This window comes from Salvia hispanica, chromosome 6 (genome assembly GCF_029641045.1).
Source record: "Salvia hispanica isolate PSC_SH4W2 chromosome 6, Shi_PSC_v1, whole genome shotgun sequence".
Taxonomy (NCBI): domain Eukaryota; kingdom Viridiplantae; phylum Streptophyta; class Magnoliopsida; order Lamiales; family Lamiaceae; genus Salvia; species Salvia hispanica.
This window is the reverse complement of record NC_142697.1, coordinates 14,044,050-14,069,685: the sequence shown is the minus strand read 5'-3', so window position 1 is coordinate 14,069,685 and position 25,636 is coordinate 14,044,050. Positions and strand designations below refer to the sequence as shown.

Below are 25,636 nucleotides of genomic sequence, written 5' to 3'. Positions count from 1 at the left end.
TCCTAGACCTTGTGATCTAGTGGATTCTCTGGACCCAGGAAGCTTGATATTCCTTATTGCGCACGCAGTTAAAAATATCTAACAAATAGTTTCGACCATTGAGGATTTGTAGTATTTTTATTTCGTAATGTAAAATTTGAACTTTCAATGGAATGAAGTTGTTTTCTCCAATTATTGTAGTGTTTAAATATTCAAAAAATAAATAAAATGCTTAGGGCGGGCTATAGTCCGCCCCATTGCAGGTGGAAGAGGCGGAGGATAAAATGCTGATGTGGCGGTGCATAGGGCGGGCTATAGTCCACCCCATTGTGGATGCCCTAATTAAAGTATCCACATTGGGAGGGCCACAGCCCTTGGCCTGGAGTCGGCCCATGTGCGGCCCCCCACTACCGAGGCGTGAAGGGGAGTCGGCTCAGGGGGGTGGACGTGAGATAGGCGAGCTCTCGGCCCGGCCGAGGCCCATGGGCGCGAGGCGCGGCTCGCCACTGCACGGGCTGAGAGCCGGGCCCTTGGGCCTCCGAATTTATTTATTTTTTTTCAAATTTTTTTATATATTCATCATTTTTCCTCTATTTTTTTACCCCAAACCAAACTCCACTCTTTCCAATTGATTTCAATTTACTTTCAAAACATGGATTCCGACGATGAAAGTTTTCAACAAGCGATCGATCAGGAGTTTGATGAACTAGTTACAGCGGTGCAAGCTGAAGCCGACGAGGAGGAGGCGGCGGTGGCGGCAGTCCTTCGGCCGATCTATCATCGGCGGTATATCAATTGTGACCATGCCGGGGCCGACCAGCGGTTCATGGAAGACTACTTTGGCGATAACCCCCGTTATCCGCCGGAGATTTTTCATCGGCGATTCAGAATGTCGCAACGACTCTTCATCCATATTGCGACGTGTTTATCTCAGCGGTACAGGTGCTTCACCTTGCGACATGATGCCACCGGTCGACTCGGATTGTCGACATATCAGAAGTGCACCGTGGCAATTAGGCAGCTTGCCTATGCCGGGCCTGCTGACATGTTCGAAGAATATCTACAGATGGGCGAAACGACTGCTCTTAAGATACTGAGACAGTTTTGTAAGGGTATCAAAGATATCTTCAAAGGGGAGTACCTACGTAAACCAACGGCCGATGAATGCCAGAGACTGATAAATATGCACGGGACTGCGCATCATTTTCCGGGGATGTTAGGCAGCATCGATTGCATGCTTTGGGAGTGGAGGACCTGCCCGGTGGCTTGGAAGGGGAAGTTCACTTCTGGTTTCAAAGGGCGACATCCCACGATGATTCTTGAAGCCGTTGCTGACTACCGCTTGCGAATCAGGCATGCGTATTTTGGTGTTGCTGGGTCGAACAACGACATCAACGTTCTACAATTGTCGCATCTCTTCAATGATGAGTCCCGGGGTGAGGGTCCGCAAGTCAGATTCGTGGCTAATGGCATGCACTACAACAGGGCATACTATTTGACCGATGGGATATACCCTCGTTGGCCCGTGTTTGTCAAGACGATCCGGCAACCAGTTGGGCCGAAGCAGACCTATTTTGCAAAAAAAACAAGAAGGTGCTAGGAAGGATGTTAAGTGGGCTTTTGGAGTCCTGCAAGCGCGATGGGCCATTATCCGATGTCCGGTTCGATAATGGCACAAAAATGGTGTTGCAGACATCATGACTGTGAGTATCATATTGCACAATATGATAATAGATGATGAAGGCTTTGCTGCAGAGCGTTGGGCACCGGAAGATGGTGCTAGCACAAGTCACGGTATTGCAACCCCCTGCAGATGGGTGTACCACGCAGTAATGCATACTTGATTTAGCGCTTCACCGATATGCTGAGGGAAATATCACATTCAACACTGCAGACTGATTTGGTTGAAGAGGTCTGGAACCGTAGAGGAGGGGGCGCAGCGTGATATGGGTTCTCGGTGTTGATCGTGTGATATCAAATTTTTTGTTGTATAGTTTTTCCTTTTATAACAATACAACAAAAATTTTGTTATAATTTTTTTTATTTTAATTATGCACTATGTGTTTTAATTATTATAGGCAAATAATTTTCATTCTAGCTAAAATTAAAATATAATAAAAAATGTTAGAAAATAATTTTAATTGGTAACCTCCCGGTCTATCTTTGTAATGACCAAATTTTCATGTGTAGGGCCAACTTTGTTGGACATGCCTAAGAAATGGAGGCTTGGGCATGCCCAAGAGGACCACCATTGCGATGCCCATAGTTATCCCAAAATATGCCCTATTTACTATACTATAATAATGGAGCCCAACTACTCTCGGCCCAATTGTTTTGGAAGAAAAGAAAACGGAAAGTGAGGAAAAGGTCTAAAGGTGAAAGACATCCATTGTTGGCCCTCTCTCAGCCGCGACTGTGGCCTCACTACGTATATGGTATATAGCATCTCTCCTCCGTTGCGCTAGAACCGAGCAGCCGCCGTTATAACATTGCCGTTCAGCAAGGTAAACATTCGGCCTGTTTTCTCTGGAGTTATAGGTATGAATCAATTCCAATTCCTATGTTCAAGTCTGGGTGATTAACAATTCGACTCTTCCTGAATTGGTAGGAAAAATAGATAGAAGAACTGGACTGAGAATTTTTATTTGTTTTTGGGATTTGCTAGAATTGTTGTTTTCATTCAATTTTATTATTGGATACATGGAATAGGGGTGAATTTATGCTGGGATGTAGATCAAATTGGAGAGGGTCTGCGAACAAAACTTGTGAAATGGATTACAATGTAGCAGCTCAAAAAATATGTCATATTTTATTATAATCACCTGATGCCAATTAAGGAGTACTTTAGAAAACATCAGAGCTGTTGTTAAGTATGAGGAGTGTTAGTTGAGCAAAACCATCAAAATTCTTCTGTTTTACAAATTCTTGTACACACAAGAAAAATGATTCTATGCAAGCAACACATTTTACTAATATTGTGGAGTAGTAAGAATGATTTCACTTGGAAAATATTTATCTAATTGACTGATTCACATATGCTGTGCAGTTAGTTTGGTCTTTCGAGATACACAAATAGTCAAAAGGTGCAAAATGCATCCTCCTCTGACAATTCACAGGCATCCAATGTGTGCTGAGGTAAGTTATGGGAAGTGACTTTTGTTTCACCAAAAAATTTCACTAGGCTTAACTTATTTCTTCTATGATTCAAGCTGTCTTCATACATCTAATTTGGTGATACATTTACATGTTACATTTGGTCATATTTTGAATGGTGAATCATTTAGAAAGAAGAAATATCCTTCTACACTACCATTATTCATATTAACTTGCACAAATCTTCTTCCTGCTGGTGCAGTGCTACTAGTCTTAAGAATTCTTTATTGATGGTGAATTGTCAATTTAATGAATGTTGATTGATGGTGAATTGTCAAGTTAATGAATGTTGATTGATGATTTTAGGGGTAGAGAAGTCATATATTTGTGATCTTGACTTGTAATTGGCTTTCCCAAACTGTTTAAAGTTTCTCCTTCCATTTCTAGATAATAAAAAATGTTTGGGTTGAGAATCAGAGGTTGGGTTTTGCAGATTAGAACTAACAAATGTGCCTTGATTGTTGCAGATCATTGAGCTTTTCCAGAAGTGCCATACAGATCATCCTCTTGGGAAGTTTTTTGGTGAATGCACAGATTTAAAAATTAAGCTTGATAAATGTTTTCGGCAAGAGGTGTGTTAAAGATTGGTTCAAGCCTGATTATCTAATGATATACTGTTATCTAACTCCTCTCTCCTTTACGCAGAAAGCCCTGAAGAGGAAGGCAAATTTTGAGGAAAGTAAAAAACTAAAAGAGAGATTGAGAGAATACAGGATTCAAAATTCAGAAACAATGGATTAAGAAGAGCTTTACATAAACTCTTAACTTAAAACTAGTTGTGGCTACTAGAAAAGTTGCTAATTCTTCATATAAGGGCCTCATGCACAGGTTGAATGCTGCATCAGTCATCTGCAAGATGGGGTCATTCCTTGTATACAGCCTGGTATGTGCTCAATATCGTATTTTGCCACTGAGTAGAGAGTGGTGAGACACAGCATGAGAAAAAACATATTTCTATATTTTCGACTGTGGAAAATACTTTATTTGGCATCTAGTAGCATTTATGTAGTGATTCTGTTTGCTGAGAAAATAGAAATAAAGTAGTATTCATTTAGTTGTCAACATATCATGAAACTAATACTATCTAACTTGTGGTAGTATATGTTGAGATGGAGCGTCTGCTTTCCTTCTAGTGCAGCAAGTTGTCTTCCTGTTATTTCACTATGGCAATATCTTGGTTTTCTAATATTTAGGGCTCATTTGATGAAGGGCTTTTTCCATATGATTGTGATGGGATAGTTTTCCTGAAATTGTGTTTACTTTGTTGATAAAGAAGGCCTAAATTGTTCGAAGCTCTACTACAAATGGGATTAGTCACAGCCCCATTAAATTTGTTAAATTACCACATATCCCATTTAAACCCTAAGGTGCTGCTAATATGCAATTTCCTCCTGCCAAACATTTCCCCGTTTCACAAGAACATCTCTGAATTGATCCTTTTATTTTATGCCCGGCAATCTCTGGCTTGCATGTGTAGCTTCGAACAACCCTAAATCCATTGGAGCTTGAAGGCATAACAAGAGTACACAAAAACGATAAAGAATGATTTCGTTCAGGCCTTGGAGGAGGAAGGGGTTCGACTAACCATACATTGCATGAGTGGGTATGCATAGGAATATTTGCCCTAACCATTTTTTTCCTCGTCTATGCGAATTTGATGTAGGTGAGTCTCCTACTCGCGAATAGGGGGGTAACCGAGGAATAAAATATATTTGGCACCGGAAATGGAAAGGGGAAATATGAGAATGACGATGAGTCGCCAGTTAATCGCAATCGCATGATCATTGAACGATAGAGTTAGCCGCAAAATAAAATTACAATAAAAAAAATTCACTCCAGTTTTCCTGGACCCAAGAGAAATCGAAACACACAAACCAAACACGCAGAAAATCGTTGTATGGGGCACATTCCAGTGTCTTCACTGGCATTGAAATGAACATTAAACAACAAGACTAATCTCTAACTTGAGGAAGAGAAGTTGGACCTTTATTATTCATTTAAATTATTCTTAAATTGTTGACAAGATCATGGGCAACATCCTCGGTTGCCGACTTGCTATAGTAAATTTTAATTCACAAAGTACGTAATAAAACATGAAAATAGTCTCTAATTTTTCTTTTAAAAACCATTTAAAACACCACAACAAGTTTTACGGAAGCAGAAGCCATGAATTGTTGAATCTCACCTAATGTTATTATCTGCCTTCTCAACAAATGAACAGACGGTTTATTACTTTAAAATCTTTTAACTTTAGAAAACAGCAAAGCTGTCTTCGTCTATATCTACCGAAAACAAATTCTTTGCTGTAAATAATACTACTCCATTGCATAAGTATAAGTTTATAACATGCCGCACGTGCTAAATGAAATATCGTAAAAGATAAAAAAAAATATCACTCAGATAAAATAGTCTCATTTTTCTATTTGGTCCATCCACCAAAGTACCAAACTGAGCTCATTTATTGTGGAAAATATAATGCATAACAAAACTTAGGTGGTGGTTCTCTGGCTAAAAATAGAGGGTGGAGTCGAGTTAGATATTTTGAATGAAAAATGAGTGAAGATCTAATGATAAATCCAATGAACTTAGATTTTAATAAGATTTGAACAACTCCTAAGAATGGAAGAATAAGGGGATTAAAGCAAATCCTGATATGATATAAAAATAAATAAAATATGAATTGGGCCTAGGCTTGTAAGTCACATTTATGTAGGCCCATACCTATTTAGTCGGACTCGGAGCTCCAACTCGTTTCCACCAGTTCCATACTTCCACATATATATTCTTTTCCCATTAGAAAAAGCTTCAATTATTCCCGGAAAAGCAGCAAAAGGAAGATAGAGTGCTCCTCGATACATCCTTCTCCAATTTCGACACCCTAAATTTTCACTCTTTCGATTCTTCTCGGACCCCCAATTCGGTTTCCGATCAAGTTCTATCTCTATTTTTCTTTTATCAAATTTAATAGAAAAATGGTGTCGGCAAATAGGGAGATGGTGGTGTACTGCTTCGACACTCTGATGGCGCATTACAACAACGAGGAGGCTCCTCCTCCCGCCTTCGATGAGGGCCAACAGTATGAATTCCTTAATTTCGCAATTTTGTGTGTGGGAATTAATTATATGCGTACTACTCTTCAATTCGTTTTGCTTAATTTTAGCATATACTATTTCATTACCCATTTGGGTTTATTGGCTCTTTGCGCATGTGTTATTATGGTCTGATGTTTGAGTTTGACTCCAGAAATTATTGGGTCTTTACTTTATCACTGCTTTATATGATACTACTTATTCAACCAATTTATGTTTTGGAATTACAAAGTTTCGATTGATAAACTTGTTAATTTTGGATTATTGGCAGTTGCAAAAGATTGAAACTTTCCTTGAGTACTGCTGCAGGGGCAATATCTTATTGTTAAACCGCTCTTCTGCGTGTTCAATACTTTGGGACTGAAAAATGGGCTATGATTTTAACTATTTTCGTTCACTTATCCTTCTTCCTTGTGTTTTTAGCTAATATTTCACCCTATGATTGCTTGGGGTGAATGATCTTTAAAAATATACTACTACTACTACTACTACTAACTAATGCTCTCAAAAAGTATGCTTTTTGGGCATTGCTAGTTTATTTTTTCTATTGAACCCATAAAGTGGTCCTTCAATTTTCTTTCTTGGTCGATAAAAGAATGTTTAGTGCTTTGAACTGGCTGGCTTTGAGTCTTGAATAAAACAAGATGCATGGTAGAAAAAGAAATTTTCAATATATGGTTTAATTGGCTATGCTTTGTGTACGTTAAACTTTGTTTTCAGTCCACTGTTTGTGACCTGGAAGAAAGTGATCAATGGTGGGGAACCTCGTTTACGTGGATGCATAGGCACTTTGGAAGCTCGTTGCATAGTTAATGGTTTCAGGGACTATGCTTTAACAAGGTACTTAAAACAACGTTCATGACTTTAAGTACCAAGCGCATGGCATGTGCTCTTTATTAGTCAGGCATCAGTTGAGCAGCTTACATCACACATTTATAATGTTTTCCTACTCTCCACTGTTTGAGTCTTGTATGAACAATACTTGAGTTTGATGATTTTATTATCATACACTTTGTATGGGATTATTTATTCCTTTCTGATTTTAGGTTTTGATTTTTCCTGGACTCTTTCTTTTGTACCTCTTTAGAGGTATTACATTCCATAAACTAATCAACTTCTAAACCCAAACCTTATCTGAATGGAAATTAGCATCTCATGTTTTCTACAATTCAATTTTTGGTATGTCACATCAACATCTCAGGATTTATCTGATCTATATCTAGTTTCTTTCTTTTATGCTGAAATTGTACTTTTCAACATCTGACTGTATTACTAAATCTCTTGGATAGGGTTGTTTACTGATCTCATGTTCTCTATATTTCAGTGCCCTCAGGGATCGGCGATTCCCCCCAATACAAGCTAAAGAACTGCCTTCCTTAGAATGTACAGTTTCCATTCTGACTAATTATGAAACTGCTCGTGACTACCTCGACTGGGAGGTCAGTGCTATAACTACTATTCAACTGTTACGAAATTATATGTGTTGGCTTGGCTCACTTCCCTTGTATCATCATCTGTTTGCTTGCAACCGCACCCTATGACTGATCATTTTAACTCTCCTCTTGCTGCAATTAATCCTTGCTCATCATGATGGATCTGTATATTTTTAGTGGTTATGTACTTCATTGCTTATAAAACTCCTTGTTAATGTGATCAGTGAATTTCTCGCGCAATTTTGAATGCTAACATATACTAGTTGCTTGATTTTGGCCTGATGTTTATTTGCATTCATTTTGTGTTTATCCAGGTTGGGAAGCATGGGATAATAATTGAATTTACTGATCCTGACTACAATACAAGGCGAAGCGCCACCTACTTGCCTGAGGTTGCTGCTCATGAAGGTAAATTGTATTCCTAATATTCTTTTACTTGTTTGACACAACGATTTGGTGATTTTTATGAATCCCCAAGTTGCCTGATTTCAGTTTGTGATATTTCATTCCCTTTATGATGCAAGGGTGGACAACTGTTGAAGCAATTGATTCATTGATAAGAAAGGCAGGCTATAGTGGCACCATCACCGGACAACTGCGAAAGAGCATCCAACTCACGCGTTACCAAAGTACACTGTTTACCATGCCGTACAGCGAATATGCTGCCTATGTGAAGACAACTAGAGGCATTGCTCCGACTATTAATGGGGCAAAACCATGATAGGTTTTATTAACTTCCATTCAAACTATTGTACCGATAGGAAGAAGGTAATTTATTTAACAAAATGGCCAATGATATTTATCCTTCCTATCTTTCTATATTTCTTGCCAACTTGAAGAAGGGTTTCTGTAATATACTATAATATGCATTCTGCAGTGTTGTAAAATTTGCTTCTGTAATACTCCCTCCTCCCACTTAAAGTAACTTGTTTTTCCTTGTCTTGCTTGAGTTTTCTGTGGTTTCTTAAAATTTGCATTACTCTTGTCCCGTGGTCCATCCCCATTTCTGGAAAAAACATAATATCTTCAAATTTGTCGTGTGGGATGTGTGGTATATTTGCAAAATGTGATCTTCAAACAACAGAATTCTAATACTGGATACTAGTTTGAATATAACTAAAATATGTGAGTGATAATTAAATTTGTTGGATTTAAAATGACTTATGTAATGTAAACTTGGATTGATATAATTAGTTTGACTCTAATACTCCATTGCAATTTTTACATCCACGAAATATATAAAAATCAAAGCTCAATTTCATTGGTTGTCTATAATTTCCAATAAATGTATAAATAGGTGGGGATATGGCTTTGGAAGCACAACTATATTCATGTGCAAAATGATCAACAACAATAATAGGGAGTAGCATTTATATAGGTTAATTAAACTTAAAATTGGAAGTTGAAGGGACAGCAATTGGAGTAGCAAACAGGTGTAATGTAAATAAGAAAATGTAATTATGAAATGAGAGATTAGGTAACGATCTCCTCCTCCTTGTGAGTCTCGATGACGACGTCGGAGGTGGGTTTGGCGACGCAGGTGAGCACCCATCCTTCATCCAACTGGTCGTCGTCGAGGAAGCTGCCGTCGGACTGGTCGACGCTGCCGCTGACGACCTTGCCGGCGCAGGAGGAGCAGGAGCCAGCGCGGCACGAGTAGGGCAGATCAATTCCCTGCTCCTCCGCCTGGTCCACGATGTACACGTCATCATCGCAGTCGAACTCCACCTCTCCGTCCGGGGTTATCAGCTTCACCTTGTGCTTCGCCATGCACCTCACTCCTCTCCTGCTGCTCTCACTCTTCACACCGATTACACCCGCCGCCTTCGGGACCGACCGAAGGCTGCTGCTTCCGACTGCCGGCCTCCGGGGAACCACGGCGGAGCTGAACATTGTGCTTGCAAGGCTAGCCATTATTATTGCCTTATTGCTCAGTGTGTGGGTGAGAAATGAACTATGAAATGGATGTCTTTACATTTTCTATTTACAAATACTAGTGTGCTCGCCGCTCCATCTGCCACGTGCCCTACTTTTTGTGGTTCCTTATCATTTTCGTTATCTCTTCTCTTTCATTAATATACCAGTATTATCCAACCAATTTTTATCTCCAAAATAAATTTACGCCAAATAATACTACTGTATTCCTCTTTTTCACATTTTTACATGTAAATTTAATGAAAACACAACTTATTACATGGTTCGGAAAATATGCTTACTTATGACTTATGAGCTCTTTCAAATTATGTAAATTAAGACCTTCAGTTCCAATTATGCCAAGTCGGTTTTTCTTCAATTGGATGGTGGTAGTAACAATTTATTTTGCTTGTGGAGGGGAGTCTATCATTTTATTTTTCTTCAATCGGTTGGCCATTTTGTAAGGCTTACTTACGAGTTTACTAGTATCATTTATATGGGGTATGTTTTACTATATGCATTGTTAAAGTAAATCTGAGAGGTGCGGTCGAGTGACATGAGACTCATTTATCCGTACCCAAAAATAAAACTAAAGTAGTTGGACGTATATCTTACTCCGTAGTTAAATGAGATTAATGAAGTAATTTAAATACTCCAATATTGAGAATACAAGTGAATTAAAAGGTGAGTTCAGCCTCCTTGTGGGTTTGAATGACGAGGTCGGAGGTGGGATAAGCGACGCACGTGAGCACCCATCCCTCCTTCATCTGGTCGTCGTCGAGGAAGCTTCCGTCCGACTGGTCCACTGCCCCGCTGACCACCTTCCCGGCGCAGGAGGAGCAAGCTCCTGCGCGGCAAGAGTAGGGCAGCTCAATGCCCTTCTCCTCCGCCCTGTCCACGATGTAAACGTCGTCCCCGCACTCGAACTCTGCCTCTCCGTCCGGTGTTATGAGCTTCACCTTGTACGTCGCCATGCACGTTGCTCCGCCCCCTCGCCCGACTTTTACTTTCAATTTTGGGAGGGAGCGGAGCCTGGTGGTGGAGCCCACCACCGCTGCCCTATGGAGGTGCACGGAGCTGAACATGGTGCTCGGTAGACTCGCCATTGCTGGTTGTGGCTGACAGAGAGAGTTGTGAGTTGTGAGAATGGGATGAAAAGAGATGAGATGAGAGGGACATAGTGATGTCGTGTGGTTTGCACAGCCTCATCCGCCACGTGTCTCATTTTCTCTTCTTTCATTGGTCCTTTCACTATTCCTATCATCTTTTTTTCCCAATATTTATTTAATATAAGAATATTTGTAATATTGCATGATTTGCGCAAAATACAAGTAAACTATTTCAACACAAGGATGTGCAATGCAACCTCATTTACACACATATCCACTACGTATTTAGCCTTGTGTGAGACCATCTCATCTATCAAGATCCATAGAAAATAGTAGTATTCAAAATCCAACTCTATATAAAACGAATTACACGTATCCAACTAAATTATTAAATGCCACATGATGAATTTTGATTATTTGAGATGATTTCACACAAGCTCTCATGCCAGTCCGTTGAGATATTCACGTGTTGTTGAGTAGATCAAGAAGAGTAGTTTCAGCCCTGGCTTCGACCACCTCGTCCTGATCAACGACATAGTCGTGTGGTGTTTGGCGGAACGAGAACTCGTGGGGGTCGAGGTGACCACTAATGGTAATGGAGGAGCTCTCAAGGTCACAATCTTGGTGGTGATTGAGGTCATCCATATGGCCAAAGGAGGAAGAGGGAGACAGCGTGGCAGATCCAACTGTGATGATCTCATCGCCCTCATCTATGATTGATTCGAGCGAACACGTGGATCTTGTGGTGATGGAGTTGGTCGCCTTGGACCTCGCCTTCACTCTCTTACACCAGCTATGCAACGACTCTCTCACACTCTCTGCAATGATGGCTTTCTTGCAACGAGATCCCATCTGTCAAATTAAAACCAAAATATGAATACAAAGTGAAAAACAATATATGGATGTGTTATGATATGATCATATGGTAACCACGCACCGTTGAAACCAACACGTTCAACGGGACTGTGCTGTAGCTGCACCAGAACTGGACAACCACCCTGCATTTTTGAGCAGTAGTTCTTAATTAAACAATCGAGTTACTAAATGTCTTCATAATTCAGATAAAATTGAGGCGATATGATGTGACGAATGTATGTACGTACCCTGAAACGAGTCGAATGATGATCATAGCGTGATTTTTCATGAAACAAGAACGCTTATTGAATCCCCACTGCACCAATATTAGTTCATTCATATAATTGATTCATCACCTCAAAAATTATCTATTGATTCATGTCCAGAGGAAACGGATTTGTTTCTTACCAAGGACCAGATAAAAGTTGCCATCTCGAAAGCATTCTGCAATAACAACAAGGCAAATGAGGGACGATAATCAAACCAGAAAGGTATTGAAATTTGAGCATATCACCTGGAACGATATGAACTGTATCAAGCGCGACAAGATCTCGGGCTTCCCAAACCAAAACAGCGCATCGCGTGGCTTCACTTCACTTCCCACAGACGGCCCTGCCACTTCAAGAGCTAGCAGGGAGACGACGTGCTGCAGTTTTGTGCCCACCACCATCACAAGCTTCAAAGCATACTATATATATCAGTCACTCGATCGCAGTTGTAAATTGTAGTACTAAAAGGAGAGACTTACAATCGCAGGTATGAACGAAAGCCAGAAGTAAATGTTGAGACCATGGATATTAATGAAGATGCATAGGATTGCGTAACCCCACAGTGGCCAACTGCACATATATGAATTTAAACAATCTCATCCCATTCACAACTAGTAGTGTAAAAAATGGTTGGTGCTGTTATACCTGATACCGACAATGCCAGAGAATTCGTCTTCCATGGTTCGCACCATATATTTGTGGAAATTGTAGGACGGCGGCAGCTTGTGATTCTGCAGAATTCAGGCAACCTGTTTATATCGAGTTTTGGGATATGGAGACAAATTGTGTATAAGTGAATACCCACGGTGATGAAACCCAATCTCAAGGCCATGTAATCGGACTTGCGCACTGAACTTCTAAACTGTTTCAGAAAGCAAAGCTGCAAAAGAAGAAGAGTGAGAAGTTAGGTAAAGTATATATAGCATATTGATCTTGGTAGAAGCTGCATTATTTACCATCCATATGAGGATGGGATTCCTGCTCCACGGATGGGAGGCGTGGTGAAACGCGAAAGTGGATAGCCGTCTCATAGTTTTGCTCTTGGCTGCACCACCAACAAATTAAACAATTTTAACTATACAAAAAGCTAGGGTTTCATAGATTGATTGAATAATTAATCACCTCTGGCCTGCGCCTCCGCCACCACTCCGGCGTGAAATTCCCATTTCCTCCAGCTGTATATCTGCAGAATGAGTAATGATGGAGATCAATGAATGAATCAATTTCACAAGTGAAATTAAAGTGCAGGTGGATATGAGAAAATGCACCTTGCTCATGGCTAGGCCGACGGCGATGCAACTGTAGAGGACATGAGCGATGCCCAAAACAAACAGAAATCGGTGAAGCTGCTCCAGCCCCTCCGCAGAGACGAACGGCTCGCGCCCCTGAGATTACCAAATCAGCACACATTTTTCACCTCTAATTAATAAATTGGATTAGAATATTGAGGAATACCAAGCCGCAGACGTGAGAGGGGATGTAACCGACTCCTTCTGGAGGAATATCCTCCGCTGCTAGCATTCTCATCTTCTCGTCGCTGTAGTCTCTCTCGGAGCAGGTGAAGAACTTGCTGTTGAAGAGAGATGAGTTGACGCAGATTTGGGAAATCCACCTCGCCCATTGCCCCAGCAATAGCGAGATCAGTCCAAGCAGCATAAGCTCTGTTTTTCATTTCACACTTGATTTCGTTAAATTGCGATTCCAGAAATGAATAATGTGAAAGCAAGTATGGAAAACTGCACCTTCCTTGATTTTGTCCAGGGAAGCAGAGAGGGCTTTCCTCTTGGTCTTCTTTAACCACTGCAGCCATCCAATATTAAAATTAAAAATAAAATAAAATAAAAAAGCTCGGAGCAAATTAGTTTGGATACTAACTGACCTTTCCAAATCTGTAAATGGATCTCTCTGCAAACAAACAAACGAAAACCATGACGGTGGTGACCGTTGCGACCGACCACGTCGGAGTTACCTCCAGAGATCTCCCTTCCCTTATTATTCCCTCCACCATCTCTCACTCACTGCCACTGCACACTCTATTAGAATCTCAGTTCATGTCATCACGTGAAATAGAAGCATTTGCAATCAGGGAGTGATGATGATGAATCTGCTCTCTCAATTCTTAATAAATCTTGCATGTGTATATGTGTATCCATTATTAATTAATACTACTATACTAGAATTAAATAATGAAAAGAAGCATAAGCAGCATGTGCTATGTGTATTGGGAAGATCTAAATTTGTTTCTTGCCTCCAACCTATCACATGCATAACACTCAACTATATTAGACCAAAACCCAAATTTATGATTTTTTTGGCATCATCAATCTCCACCATGCATGCAATCTAATCATTCATTATTTATTTAATTCTTTGTTTGTTTGTTTGTATTTAAGACTCCATATATAACGCATAAATGCGTATAAAAAAATTTAAAGTCTATACCTAATCTAAATTCATAACAACGACTGAAATGCTCTGTTTAGGTATAATTAGATGGTCAGCTCGTTATTACTACTCGTGTCCAAAGTTGCCTAATTGTGAAGTGAAAATGTGTATAACATTTTAAATTAAATCATCGCAATAATGCCACCTAAGAAAAGAGTCAAAATCTTAGGCACAAGATGAGAAATGTCCACAACCTCAATTCACATTTCACACCAACTTCTTCTTCTCCTTCCCCATCTCACATTTGTCGTGCAAAATCAAACGGGGCTTCCACCACCCTTTCACCTACTCAACACCCTCTTCCCCCCACCTCCGCCGCCGCAGCTCGTATTTTTTCTCTATTCAATTTTCTTATTCTCTTTCTTGCTAACGCAGCCGCATCACCATTTCAACCTCCTCAAATAGGAATCCTATCCGATAATCTCCTCTTTTTTTCCGATCGGATTCGGTTACTTACTTTTACTCTCATCTTGCAAGGATCTACGGCTATTTCCCTCTTTTATCAAGTGTATAAATTCATATCACAGTAAGAGCTTTCTTCGGTTTTGACGTTGTATTAGGATTAGGGTTGAAAGATGAGATTTTTTATGTGTCTACATAGTCCATATAATGAATTCTCTTTTTTATATCTCTATTGTTTTTCCATGTGGTGCGATAGTATTGATGTTATATTTTGACTATTGATTCTGTTGATACAATTTGTATCAATTAGATTTTAATTCCCATTTGATAGCATTTTATCGAGTGAGAATTGGAATATGTTTTCTTTTATGTCAGGGTTAAATTGAACTGTTCTGTTTCTGCAGGGTTTTTATTCTCGTTTGATATTCTTTCCATGTCAAGTGAATGGGGTTGTTTCCTAAAAATAAATAAGATGTTGTGGAGCTCATTCATTTATAAGTAGATCTCTCAAATCATGAGGAGTTTATAGCTATTGCTAATTCCCAAAGTAATACGCTTGCTAGTTATTGATTAAGTTTTCAGCTGTGTCAAGCTAAATTTAGCACTGTAGTTACTTGGAAGTTGGAATGGTGAGGGTAGAATAGATCCCGTAAGCCCATAAGTAATATGATCCTGTTTTTTAAGCAACTAAGGAAGCAATTCCTAAAATTTTGTTCCACTAGGATAGTTTTCATAACATGTTCTTTAAGACGGTCAATATTGACAGGTTAAGGATAAAAAATCTCATGTTTACTATTTTGCTGATTTTAGGAATGAAGAGGTCGTCATACTATAATGCAGTTCCTCAGGTGCCAGATCAGTGGCCAATCAAAAAAGCACTCACCCTCTCTGATATTGATATCACCCATCCTTTCCTAACGCTGTCTCGGCAACAAGTTGAAACTAACATCGTTGTGTACATGACACCTCAAGATCAGGAAATCTTAAGAGCTGAAGGACAAGTGGGTTTTAATGCTCAAGATGATGATAATGGCGATATGTATGCGATGAGATTGAAGTGGCGTGGGAGCTATTATAATCTCATTGGGAAATGGGGAAAAGTTGTCCGTGGAAAGGGACTTGATGTTGGGCAGGAAATTAGACTACGGTGGTTTAATGGCTGCTTACATTTCTCGGTGCCACAACAGCAGATTGTTCCAGTTCCACCGCCAGTCCGCTTGGTTGCAGCACCACCTATGGTGCAGGACCATTGGCCTATTAGAAAGATCTTGACATCGTCAGATGTTGATACCACTCATCCTTTCCTTCCATTGCCTCGTAAGTTAGTTGAAGAGCATATTCTTGCACAGTGGACGCCACAAGAAAGGGAAAAATTGAGGAAAGAAGAGCAGGTGCCTATTAATGTTCGAGACTATGATACAGGTGAAATTTATGGGTTGAAATTAAGGTGGCGTGGAAATTACTATAACCTAGTTGCAAAGTGGGCTAATGTTATTAGACATAAAGGACTTGGTGTTGGGCAAGAAATCAGATTACGCTGGGTTAATAATTGCTTATACTTCTCTGTTCCAGAGGAGTGTTATGTCACTGCAACACCGGGTCCGGATAATTGGCCTATTAAGAAAGCTCTCACATTGTCCGATGTGGATACAAATCATCCTTTCCTTACTTTGCCAGGCAAAGCAGTAGAAGATCACATCCTCTTCTACTGGACACACCAATCTCGGGAGCAATTAAGGAATGAACATCAAGTTGGCATCAATGCTCGAGATTATGATACAGGTGATGTGTATGTGATGAAGTTGAAGTGGCGTGGAAGTTATTACAACCTGATTGGTAAATGGGGTAAACTCATAAGAGAGAAAAGACTGCAAGTAGGGAGGGAGATCAGAGTACGATGGGACAACGGTTTCTTGGTATTCTCAGTTCCCGAGCTATAGGGTCGTTTCTTTTAGATGTAGGTAAGGATGATTCTCCTCTCTTTTATAATTTCTATTCATTTATCAAATCAGTCACGAGGAATGCCTTTGTTCCCGATTTTTCTGTGGTTGTACAGTTGTACTGACATGAGTTACAAACATTGATTCAGGTTGATATGATCAAGGTGGTAGTTTTACTGGGACAAGAAGTTTCAACTTGGTTACAATTCATTTAAATTGTTTGTGGATAGAGTGAGCAAGCACACTGATGGCTGACAGCCAAATATCTTCAATTGAAGAGAGCGATTAAGATCATTGTTGCTATGTACATACGGAAGATTCTCAGTTATGTGGTGTTTGTTCTTTGAAGTTGAGCATTTTCTTGTGCCATTCTCTCTTCGGATTGAGACTGCCTCAGCTGATACCATCGGAAAAGTTGTGGCAAGAGAAGGATCTCTCCGGTGATATATATCCTTTTCCTCTGATGAAATGCATTAGAGTGTGATACCTAGTGTTAATCCAATCAAGTAGTACAAACATATTATCTACATTATTAAATTGAAATTGGTCTTCTTGTATGTTAGGTCCTTTACTTTGTCTGAATGCAGTGATTTACTTGCACCAAACTCTACCTGATGATGAAGGTCTATTCAACAATAACTCAAGTAGAATAGGTTTTAGTTTTATTTGTTTGTTACAGAATATATGAACCATATTTACATGAACTAAAACCTGTTTATGTTGATACCCCTCATTTTGAATAGAGATGAAAACCTTGTAAAATATTTTTAAAAAAGCTATAGAAAGATTACCGAATTTATGATTCAAATTACCCTTGATTTTTGGATAATGGATAATGGCCCACCTGTATGCCTACTTATTTGGCCGGTTTCTGGTTCTCACCGGATTCGAAGGTTAGTTAATCGCTTGCGAATTTTATAAATTCAGGAACTGGAATTGGTTTTTCATCAAATTTATGCTGATAAAAATTTAAATAATTCAATATCAAAAATTAACAATCCAATACCCAAAAATATAACCATTTATGTATCTAATGAAAAATTGAAATCAACACACAACAAAATACATTAACCAGTTTTCTATTAATTTTCATTTACTAAGAATATGTTGTAATACTCCATCTGTTCACAAAAAATAATCTCATTTGTGGATGACACGAGTTTTAATAAAAGTTGGTAAACTAAAATAGTGGATGAAAAAGTAGGTAAAATAAGAAATAGAGAGTAAAAAATGTGGATAAAGTATGAGAGATAGGGAAAAAAAGTAGATAAAGTATGAGATATAAATTTTTTAATTTTAGAAATAAAACTATTTTTTATGGACATCTCAAAATAACAAAATGAGATTATTTTTTTATGGCCGGAGGGAGTATGAAATAAAGGATCTTAGTTTTCTTATTTGACGTCATGTGAACACGAACACAACTTACAGTTATAAAATACTCCATAGAAATTTGAATTTTAGTACTATAGGAGTAGTATATTAACAATAAAATTAGTACATCCTCCGTCCACGATTAAGTATCTCAAGTTCCTTTTTCGTTCGTCCACAATTAATTGTCTCATTTTTTTAAAACTACTTTTGGTAATAGACTCCACATTTCATTAACTCATCCCACTTATATTTTATTTTAATACTAAGTAGTATAGTGTATAAAAGTATGACTCACATTCCACTAAGTTTTTCTATCCATTTCTCATTACATTCTTAAAATTTGTATCAGATCAAATTAGGACACTTAATCATGGACGAGAGGAGTGATAAATTATAAATATTAAATTGAGATTTAATCTAGTTCCAGGGTAAGAATCGGTCAGTTTTGGCTAAAATAAAAAATATATTAAAAATATTCTCATTACCGGTACCAGATCGAAAACCGATCCTCCGACTCTCGGCTCCCAAATTAACCGGTCAGTTTCGATCCATTTCAAAGTAAACCGAGAATCAAAGAACCGGTTAAGCACCCCTATCCACCTGCAGGAGCGGGCGCAAAAAAAATATCAATAGGGGCTATGATTTCTAATTTTATGTAAAAGTATATTTTGGATTTTTTAAATTATCTACAAGAATTTCTACACAATAATTTACATTAAATATAGATAAATTTAAAAAAATTATAAACTAAAAAAAGTTTTAATTTTTTTTTATTAAGGGCTTTAGAGCATTCCACAGCGCCACCGTGCGGAAAGCAACGTCCGTATCGTTGGCACGGCAGAGCACCTGCTAGCCGTTGTACTCGTGCTGACGGCACGGACGTGCACTTGCAAGTTGCAAGTGAGCGCGCGCTCTCTGTGAAGGACCACACGCTTAGCCCATGTGGCGCGACGTGACTGGGCCGTGGGCGTGATGCTCACTTGTCGATTTAACGCATGTTTTTATTTTTTAAAAAAATCTTTAAAAAATCAAAATTATTTCTAAAAAAAATTTCCACTTCCCAATATAGAACCATTTATGACCATTTTTTCCAAAATTTTTTTATCCCAAATTCATTCAAATCATCTATAAATATTCTCATTCATCATCCATTTTTTAAGTTTTAATTTTTTAGGAATTTGTAATGCTATTTTTGGATATTTTAAATAAAGTTTTATTTTTAATGAAATATTTTCTGTAATTGTAGTTTTCAATTGAATAATAGAATTATAGAATAGTGAGATACATTAATAGTAAAGAGTATTCTCTTGGTTGTGGGTATTATGGCTTAGCTAAGATTAGTGAATAAAATGTAAATAAAAATGGGGATCCATAAATAACATAGAGCATACTCTCCGTGAAAAGCACGGTTGTGCATGCTCTTAACCCGACGCCCATCCACATGGCCCCGCCCAAGTCCATGATAGGGATATGATATTCTATTTTATTCAAGAAGAAGCTAATATTGTCTCTGTAAATTTATTTAGTTTATTTATGTTTTAGTATTATTTAGTTGTTATGATTTTAATAGCTTTCCATAGTGGTTAGGATTTGATTTGCTTTCCTATGTTATAGGAGATCTCTTTGTACCACATTGTCTACACATATTAATAATATGTGTGGAGTCTTTTATTATTATTATCAAACATAATGAATTAAATTACTACTTCCGTTCCCCAAAATTTGTCTCATTTTGACCCAGCACGAGTTTTAAGAAATATAATGAAAAGTGAGTTGTATAAGTTAGTGGATTGTGGATCCTACTTTTATATATTATTTTTATACTAAAATGTAAGTAGGAATAAGTTAGTGAAATATGGAGTCCACTACCAAAAATAATAAAAATGAAATGAGACAAATTTTATGGGAACAAATGAAAATGAAAAAATTAGACAAATTTTCAGAGACGAGATAGTAATATTATCATTCTCTCCATCAGTTCTCCCTCTTGGGAGAAACCGCCTGTTCTCTCAAAATTCATGCTATTTTCCCTTTCTTCAATCTTTTCTCAAATAATATCTCCGATTAATTCCTATCGGTCCACCTGACCGTTGTTATCAACGAATGTTTATATATGTAATTTGCTTATTAATAAAAAAAACACATGAAGTAGAAAAATAAGGTAATTTAGTGTGGTACGTTGATGTATTATTTACAGTTCATAAAACTTTGTTTTGTTGAAAATTGGTATTACTAAGCTGCAATTAAACTGTTGACATTTGAGTCATTTGACACCGATACAATCATATAAAAATTAAAAATGATATTAAATAGTTAAAGTAGGGAGAATATAGAAAATAACATAGAAAAGAGTCTTATTTATAAATATAATATTCTTTTATAATTATTTTTTTAAAATAAATGTACCAAATGAAATGTCTATGTGGAACGGGAGAATACTACGGAGTATTATTTAAATTAAAACGGTTTATTGTTGGAAGTTTGGGTTAATTAATTGGAAGGGCAAATGAGGATAAATAGTCTGCGCACGTAACTCATCAACCTTTCCTTGATAGAAGAGAGACAAAAATTCTATTGAGTTTGAAGAGCAATAGGAAGAATTCGTAGACCTAATTCACATATTTTATGGAAGAAATCGAATTCCGGAAGAGCAATTTCCCCCAATTCCATACCCACAGGCTCCGAATTCAATTTCTTCGGATCGAAGAGGTAGAAGATAGATATATTATATTCAGCGACACACTGAGAGTGTCAGGAGATGCCCAAGCTTACGTTCCGCCGGAAGAAGAAGTCCTTACCTCCCACGCTGCCCCCTCCTCCTCCGCCGATCGACGCGGCTGCCTCTACAAGCAAAGCGTCCGCGAAGAAGAAGCCGGTTGGCTCTCGCCTCTGGATGCGGATGGATCGCCTTGCCCACTCCGAACTCATCGACTGCGATAAGACCCTCATCATCAAGCGCGTCTCCCTTCCCGCTAGGGATTTCAGGATTCTCGGCCCTATTTTCTCTCATTCCTCCACCATTCTTGGTATATACACTATTTTTTCCCCTCAATTTTGACCTTTTCAGTTTGTTTCATGCTGCTGCGGTTCTCTCTCCGTATGTCTGTACATTTTGTTGTTTATGCCGGTGTATTCAACTGATCTATATCTGCTGGTTATGGGTAGTGATTTCTGCTAGAAGATTCTATAATGCGTAATATTTGCATTATTGGACTGGGAAAGACCAACTGAAGTAGCAGTAGTGGCCTTATTTTGGCTTTGTATTTATTCTGTACTGCTAAGTTACATTCTCAGTAACTTCTTGTTATTTGGAGCCTTTAATGTGGAATTTTGTATGTTAACTTCTTGTGTATTTTTCAGCTAGGGAAAAAGCCATGATTGTCAATTTGGAATTTATAAGAGCAATAATCACAGCGGAAGAAGTGTTGTTACTTGATCCTCTTCAACAAAAGGTTCTGCCCTTCGTGGATCAGCTGAGACAGAAGTTGCCTCAGAAAGTCTCTCAAGATAAGGAAATGCAATCTGCCACTGCTGGAGAATGGTTAACTGCTCCAGAGACTGGTGATGGCTTGCAAGAGGAACTTCCTTTTGAGTTCCAGGTCCTCGAAATAGCATTAGAGGTTGTATGCACATATTTAGACTCCAGTGTTGCTGAACTTGAGAGGGATGCTTACCCTGCTTTAGATGAACTGGCCTTAAGTGTTAGCACTAAGAACCTGGAGCGTGTACGGAGTTTGAAAAGTAATCTCACGCGTTTGCTTGCACGGGTACAAAAGGTAAAAATTCTTTATTTGTTTGGCAAGAAATTACATATATATGTACACATACGAATGTACTTAGTTTTGGTTAGACATATAAACCTTCTCGATGTTGTAAATCAAGATGATGCAGCTTATGCAAATGGATCTTGTTGCAAATATTCTGTCGCTAATAGTCCAAAATGCCATCCCTTGTCTATCTCAACCCGCCCCCTCCCAAAAAAAGTGTTATTGTGTGCTGTGTTTTAACCATCATCTGATTCCAGTGTTGGGCAAATTTTAGGTAGAGACTGTGTAGCCTGACCTTTCACTTTCTATCTCAACTCTAATACGTGGTGTTAGGTGTTGTGTTTCTGTTCTGTCACGCCTTTCAGACATCAAAAGGAGGGTAAAGGATCATCAAGGTTCTCTTTCTTGTTTCATATTGGACTTGGAAGTGCATGACATGCAAGTACGGCTATTGGTTGTTAAGAAGTGTTAGAATTTGTTAGACAGACCTACTAATAGGACCTCTGAAACTAACCAAGTGGCTCCCTTTTTGTAGAGACTGTGTAGCCTGACCTTTCACTTTCCATATCACTAGCATGACTCATTGTTCTGGAATCTTTGAAATCCATATGATAACCTAACTATTCCCTAGTTCTGTGACGTATAGTACCGTAAGTTTGAATTAGTTAGTTGCCACCGACCTCATCCTTCAGCTGGAACCGCATTCTGGATCTAGTTCCATCCATTCCTCCCTTCTTTTAAATAATGTTGGAAGTAAAGATTCTTTTATACTTCACTATCTTATTTTTGAAATATCTCATTATGCATACTTAAATTAGTTTTAAAAAGTGCTTGTTCTGCGTGTTGAATATGCTTTGTTTGCAGTAGTTGGTTGGATTTTAGTTATTTTACGTCAGTAATAACAACTAAATGTACTTTTAAGATTGTGTAAGGTTTGAGTTTAATAGTGTAAAGGTAGACTCTAAAGCATGTAAAACTCCAAGAAGCCGGATTACTAATGTGTGGCTATTCATGACTGGAGTACAAGCTGATTAGTCACACTTCACTTACTATTATGTCTTAAAATGTTAATATTGATAGTTTTTGTCCTAAATAAGAGACATTTATTTCCTCTCATATTTTATTCAACACATGGCATGGTGGTAGGTGAGAGATGAAATCGAACATCTTTTAGACGACAATGAAGATATGGCTCAACTATACCTAACTCGGAAGTGGATACAGAATCACCAAGCTGAATCCTTTGATCCTGCATCCAACAGCATTGTTCCTGGTGCTCCTCATCTCCGTCGGCTCAACTCTGCCAGAAGTGGTAGTCTTGTGAGCAATTATTTGAATGACGAAGATGTAGAGGACCTAGAAATGTTGCTAGAAGCCTACTTCATGCAATTGGATGGCACCCGTAATAAAATTCTATCTGTGAGTAGTTTTCTTCTTTCGGGCATACTGTATATTTTTTGATACCCTACCCGAAAAACCGGGTACCCGATCCTGAAATTTGGCTCAACTATATACCCGACACCTAACCTGAAACCTATTCCGGGTACCCGATGCGGTCGGTCCTGATCAATCGGGTACCCTACATACCCAAGCAAGTATTGAACAAATAATGCAGACATCTTCACAGTCGGTCAGTGACCTAATCTTGTTCAAAATGAGGAAATATTGTAGTCTAACACAAACATGATGTAAGGAATTATATTTAGGAGTTAGGAAACATAAACATAAAGTCTAAATTGGGACCAAATCTCATCCGGCGTTTCATTGAGCAGAAAACGATGTTACCACTTGGCACTTCCTCGATAACTGAAAAATTGTAAAATCTTTCCTACCTAACCCGAACACAAAACCCATATTTGCTAGTATCTCATAACACCTTAAATCCAATTGTACACCCCTATCTTTTAGTATAGCTCTACTTTGATATGGCAACGTGTTTACCATTGTTCCCTCTGGTGCTGTTTTGTTCAAGCAAATATTTTGAAACATCCCAATTGCAAATTATCTGCTCTTATTGTTTTATTGAGCAACTGTATTGCTGGGATAGTATTGATAGTCTCTTATACCGTGTATGTTATAAACCTGCAGGTACGAGAATATATCGATGACACAGAATCTTATGTGAATTTACAACTTGACAATCAAAGAAACGAACTGATTCAGCTGCAGTTGGTATTGGCGAGTGGTACATTCGCCATTGCAGTGGAAACTGGTCTAGCTGGGGTGTTTGGAATGAATATTCCATGCACGCTGTACAACACCGAGGGGATATTCGGTGAAGTCGTTGGGCTTATGACAGCTGTGTGTGTGCTCCTATTTTTCCTTGTTCTGGGATACGCCCGATGGAAGAAACTCATTGGATCATAACTGGAAGAGTATAATTATACAACCCATCCACAATAACTGGAAGAGTAAATACTAATGGCATGAAATATAAAAATTATGTTTATTTATAGTAGTAATAAACTAATAATATGAGTAATATCATAGTAACAATTAACAAGTGCTTGCAGAGGATGGGGCGACCCGCTACCATGGAACCATATGTGAATTTTCCACCGGCGGACGTGATAACCATTGTCGCCCCTCCCCTCTATATTAGAGCATCTATAATAGTTGACTAGCTCCCGCCCTAACCACAGGCTAGTGGCTAGGGCGGGTGGCTAGTCCACTATTGCAATCGGCTAACTGTAAGGACGAGTGCAGAGCGGACCAAAGGTCGTGCGTGGACTAATCGGCTTGCTGAATTTTTTTTTTATTTTTTTATTTATACTCTATATGTATAACTCATTGCACTTCATTTTTTTAATATTTGATAGATACCAATAAAATGAATTAAATCGTATTTGCCAATATATTTGTTGGGCTAGGGCATTGGCTAGGCTATTGCTAGCCTATTGTTAGGCTGTTACTTGGCTAGGCTATTGTTAGGTTGTTACTTGGCTAGGGCAGTGGCTGGACTGTGGGAAGGGCATGAGACAGGAGGAATTTTTTACTAGGCTATCGTGGATGCTAGCTTTTGATAAATTTTATTTTTCCCATTCCGTTTTAAGATCTTGGATCCGCCACTAATTTAACCAAACATCCTTATTCGTACATGCATTCCCTATGGAAATCATACATGACCATCTTAGAATACTAACATTATGTAATATGCAATCGATTTTTGTTTATATTGTGTGTATTTGAACATATGTTTTATAAAATCGTAAGTACATAATACTCAGTCCGTTTTAAAAAAATAAAAACTCATCCTTATTGGTCCGTATTTTAAAAATAGAAACTTTTCATTTTAAAAATGAACCCCACAATCCCTTAATACTAAATCAACTATTTTTTCTCATTATATCTATATTACTTTATCTATTTTGTCTCTTCTTCTTTCTCACCTTACTAATTTTGCATTAAGATTCTTAAAGTTTTCAAAAGTATTATTTTTAGGTGATGAAGGGAGTATCAGTTTGATCTATGTAATCACGTCTGGTGATAAGTGATACAAACCGGGGGCATTGACACATTTAGAGGTCACCACGGTTCAAGAACCGTCGGTTCTCGGTTCGGAACCGTCGGTTCCGGTTCTTAAAGCGGGCAACCTGGTTCAACGCACGGTTCAAGACCGGCGGTTTCCAGCCGGTTTGGCGGTTTCGGGGCCGGTTCACTATTCTGATATTTTTTTTTTAATTTATTCATTTACCGCCGGAACCGGCAGTTTCCGGCGAAAACTGCCGGTTTCTGACCGGTTCTTTCAACCCTAGGCCCTACCCTATACCCTACCGAAACTGGCAAACCGCCGGTTTCGAACCGGCGGCTACGGTTCATCATGTTTTGAAGACCTGAACCGGCCCGTCGGAACCGCCGGTGACGGTTTCGGGTCGGTTCGGTTTGGGGACCTCTAGACACATTGTGC

At 38.6% G+C, this 25,636-nt stretch overlaps 6 protein-coding genes and 2 pseudogenes across 9 annotated transcripts; 5 read left to right on the top strand and 3 right to left on the bottom strand.

Annotated features, from left to right (window-relative positions):
* The first annotated feature begins 631 nt into the window (after nucleotides 1-631).
* On the top strand, nucleotides 632-1,812 carry LOC125206245 (uncharacterized). The gene is made up of 2 exons (XM_048105528.2): nucleotides 632-1,348; nucleotides 1,714-1,812. The coding sequence occupies exons 1-2, from the start codon at nucleotides 632-634 to the stop codon at nucleotides 1,810-1,812; spliced, it is 816 nt and encodes a 271-aa protein (XP_047961485.2).
* A 496-nt stretch (nucleotides 1,813-2,308) lies between these two features.
* Nucleotides 2,309-4,354, top strand: LOC125204457 (Cytochrome c oxidase biogenesis protein Cmc1-like protein). 2 transcript variants are annotated; one of them, XM_048103120.2, is made up of 4 exons: nucleotides 2,309-2,517; nucleotides 3,026-3,114; nucleotides 3,600-3,704; nucleotides 3,778-4,354. In XM_048103120.2, the coding sequence occupies exons 2-4, from the start codon at nucleotides 3,070-3,072 to the stop codon at nucleotides 3,871-3,873; spliced, it is 246 nt and encodes an 81-aa protein (XP_047959077.1). In that variant the 5' UTR covers nucleotides 2,309-2,517; nucleotides 3,026-3,069; the 3' UTR covers nucleotides 3,874-4,354. The 2 variants fall into 2 exon arrangements, with proteins under 2 accessions (XP_047959077.1, XP_047959076.1); XM_048103119.2 differs by having other exon boundaries at nucleotides 2,310-2,483.
* Nucleotides 4,355-5,936: 1,582 nt separating this feature from the next.
* On the top strand, nucleotides 5,937-8,596 carry LOC125207878 (uncharacterized protein At2g38710-like). The gene is made up of 5 exons (XM_048107380.2): nucleotides 5,937-6,208; nucleotides 6,942-7,061; nucleotides 7,546-7,660; nucleotides 7,969-8,062; nucleotides 8,179-8,596. Exons 1-5 carry the CDS (start codon nucleotides 6,105-6,107, stop codon nucleotides 8,373-8,375), a joined length of 630 nt encoding a protein of 209 aa, XP_047963337.1. The 5' UTR covers nucleotides 5,937-6,104; the 3' UTR covers nucleotides 8,376-8,596.
* A 404-nt stretch (nucleotides 8,597-9,000) lies between these two features.
* Nucleotides 9,001-9,616, bottom strand: LOC125207879 (ferredoxin-A pseudogene; annotated as a pseudogene).
* A 536-nt stretch (nucleotides 9,617-10,152) lies between these two features.
* Nucleotides 10,153-10,728, bottom strand: LOC125207880 (ferredoxin-A pseudogene; annotated as a pseudogene).
* A 195-nt stretch (nucleotides 10,729-10,923) lies between these two features.
* Nucleotides 10,924-13,923, bottom strand: LOC125207877 (MLO-like protein 4). The gene is made up of 14 exons (XM_048107379.2): nucleotides 13,681-13,923; nucleotides 13,544-13,601; nucleotides 13,257-13,462; nucleotides 13,070-13,186; nucleotides 12,924-12,984; nucleotides 12,758-12,846; nucleotides 12,607-12,681; nucleotides 12,447-12,532; nucleotides 12,281-12,371; nucleotides 12,047-12,208; nucleotides 11,941-11,976; nucleotides 11,781-11,848; nucleotides 11,615-11,675; nucleotides 10,924-11,529 (listed from the first exon to the last, which is right to left on the bottom strand). Exons 1-14 carry the CDS (start codon nucleotides 13,807-13,809, stop codon nucleotides 11,140-11,142), a joined length of 1,629 nt encoding a protein of 542 aa, XP_047963336.1. The 5' UTR covers nucleotides 13,810-13,923; the 3' UTR covers nucleotides 10,924-11,139.
* Nucleotides 13,924-14,413: 490 nt separating this feature from the next.
* On the top strand, nucleotides 14,414-17,193 carry LOC125203150 (uncharacterized). 3 transcript variants are annotated; one of them, XM_048101447.2, is made up of 3 exons: nucleotides 14,414-14,754; nucleotides 15,459-16,609; nucleotides 16,738-17,193. In XM_048101447.2, the coding sequence occupies exon 2, from the start codon at nucleotides 15,461-15,463 to the stop codon at nucleotides 16,586-16,588; it is 1,128 nt and encodes a 375-aa protein (XP_047957404.1). In that variant the 5' UTR covers nucleotides 14,414-14,754; nucleotides 15,459-15,460; the 3' UTR covers nucleotides 16,589-16,609; nucleotides 16,738-17,193. The 3 variants fall into 3 exon arrangements, with proteins under 3 accessions (XP_047957404.1, XP_047957405.1, XP_047957403.1); XM_048101448.2 differs by having other exon boundaries at nucleotides 14,414-14,772; nucleotides 15,459-16,605; XM_048101446.2 differs by having other exon boundaries at nucleotides 14,415-14,772.
* A 3,299-nt stretch (nucleotides 17,194-20,492) lies between these two features.
* On the top strand, nucleotides 20,493-24,582 carry LOC125207672 (magnesium transporter MRS2-4-like). Its single transcript, XM_089060763.1, has 4 exons — nucleotides 20,493-20,988; nucleotides 21,323-21,738; nucleotides 22,876-23,148; nucleotides 23,818-24,582. Exons 1-4 carry the CDS (start codon nucleotides 20,721-20,723, stop codon nucleotides 24,094-24,096), a joined length of 1,236 nt encoding a protein of 411 aa, XP_088916889.1. The 5' UTR covers nucleotides 20,493-20,720; the 3' UTR covers nucleotides 24,097-24,582.
* Nucleotides 24,583-25,636: the final 1,054 nt, after the last annotated feature.

Coding starts and splice junctions, on each gene's coding strand:
- LOC125206245 (XM_048105528.2), top strand. CDS start 632: ATGGATTCCGACGATGAAAGTTTTCAACAAGCGATCGATCAGGAGTTT. Junction 1,349..1,713: donor TCAGGCATGCGTATTTTGGT/GTTGCTGGGTCG, acceptor ATATGATAATAG/ATGATGAAGGCTTTGCTGCA.
- LOC125204457 (XM_048103120.2), top strand. CDS start 3,070: ATGCATCCTCCTCTGACAATTCACAGGCATCCAATGTGTGCTGAG. Junction 3,115..3,599: donor GGCATCCAATGTGTGCTGAG/GTAAGTTATGGG, acceptor TGATTGTTGCAG/ATCATTGAGCTTTTCCAGAA. Junction 3,705..3,777: donor ATAAATGTTTTCGGCAAGAG/GTGTGTTAAAGA, acceptor TCCTTTACGCAG/AAAGCCCTGAAGAGGAAGGC.
- LOC125207878 (XM_048107380.2), top strand. CDS start 6,105: ATGGTGTCGGCAAATAGGGAGATGGTGGTGTACTGCTTCGACACTCTG. Junction 6,209..6,941: donor GCCTTCGATGAGGGCCAACA/GTATGAATTCCT, acceptor CTTTGTTTTCAG/TCCACTGTTTGTGACCTGGA. Junction 8,063..8,178: donor TGAGGTTGCTGCTCATGAAG/GTAAATTGTATT, acceptor TTATGATGCAAG/GGTGGACAACTGTTGAAGCA.
- LOC125207877 (XM_048107379.2), bottom strand. CDS start 13,809: ATGGTGGAGGGAATAATAAGGGAAGGGAGATCTCTGGAGGTAACTCCG. Junction 12,847..12,923: donor GGCGGAGGCGCAGGCCAGAG/GTGATTAATTAT, acceptor TTGGTGGTGCAG/CCAAGAGCAAAACTATGAGA. Junction 11,849..11,940: donor CAACTTTTATCTGGTCCTTG/GTAAGAAACAAA, acceptor ATATTGGTGCAG/TGGGGATTCAATAAGCGTTC.
- LOC125203150 (XM_048101447.2), top strand. CDS start 15,461: ATGAAGAGGTCGTCATACTATAATGCAGTTCCTCAGGTGCCAGATCAG.
- LOC125207672 (XM_089060763.1), top strand. CDS start 20,721: ATGCCCAAGCTTACGTTCCGCCGGAAGAAGAAGTCCTTACCTCCCACG. Junction 20,989..21,322: donor TCATTCCTCCACCATTCTTG/GTATATACACTA, acceptor TGTATTTTTCAG/CTAGGGAAAAAGCCATGATT. Junction 21,739..22,875: donor TGCTTGCACGGGTACAAAAG/GTAAAAATTCTT, acceptor GCATGGTGGTAG/GTGAGAGATGAAATCGAACA.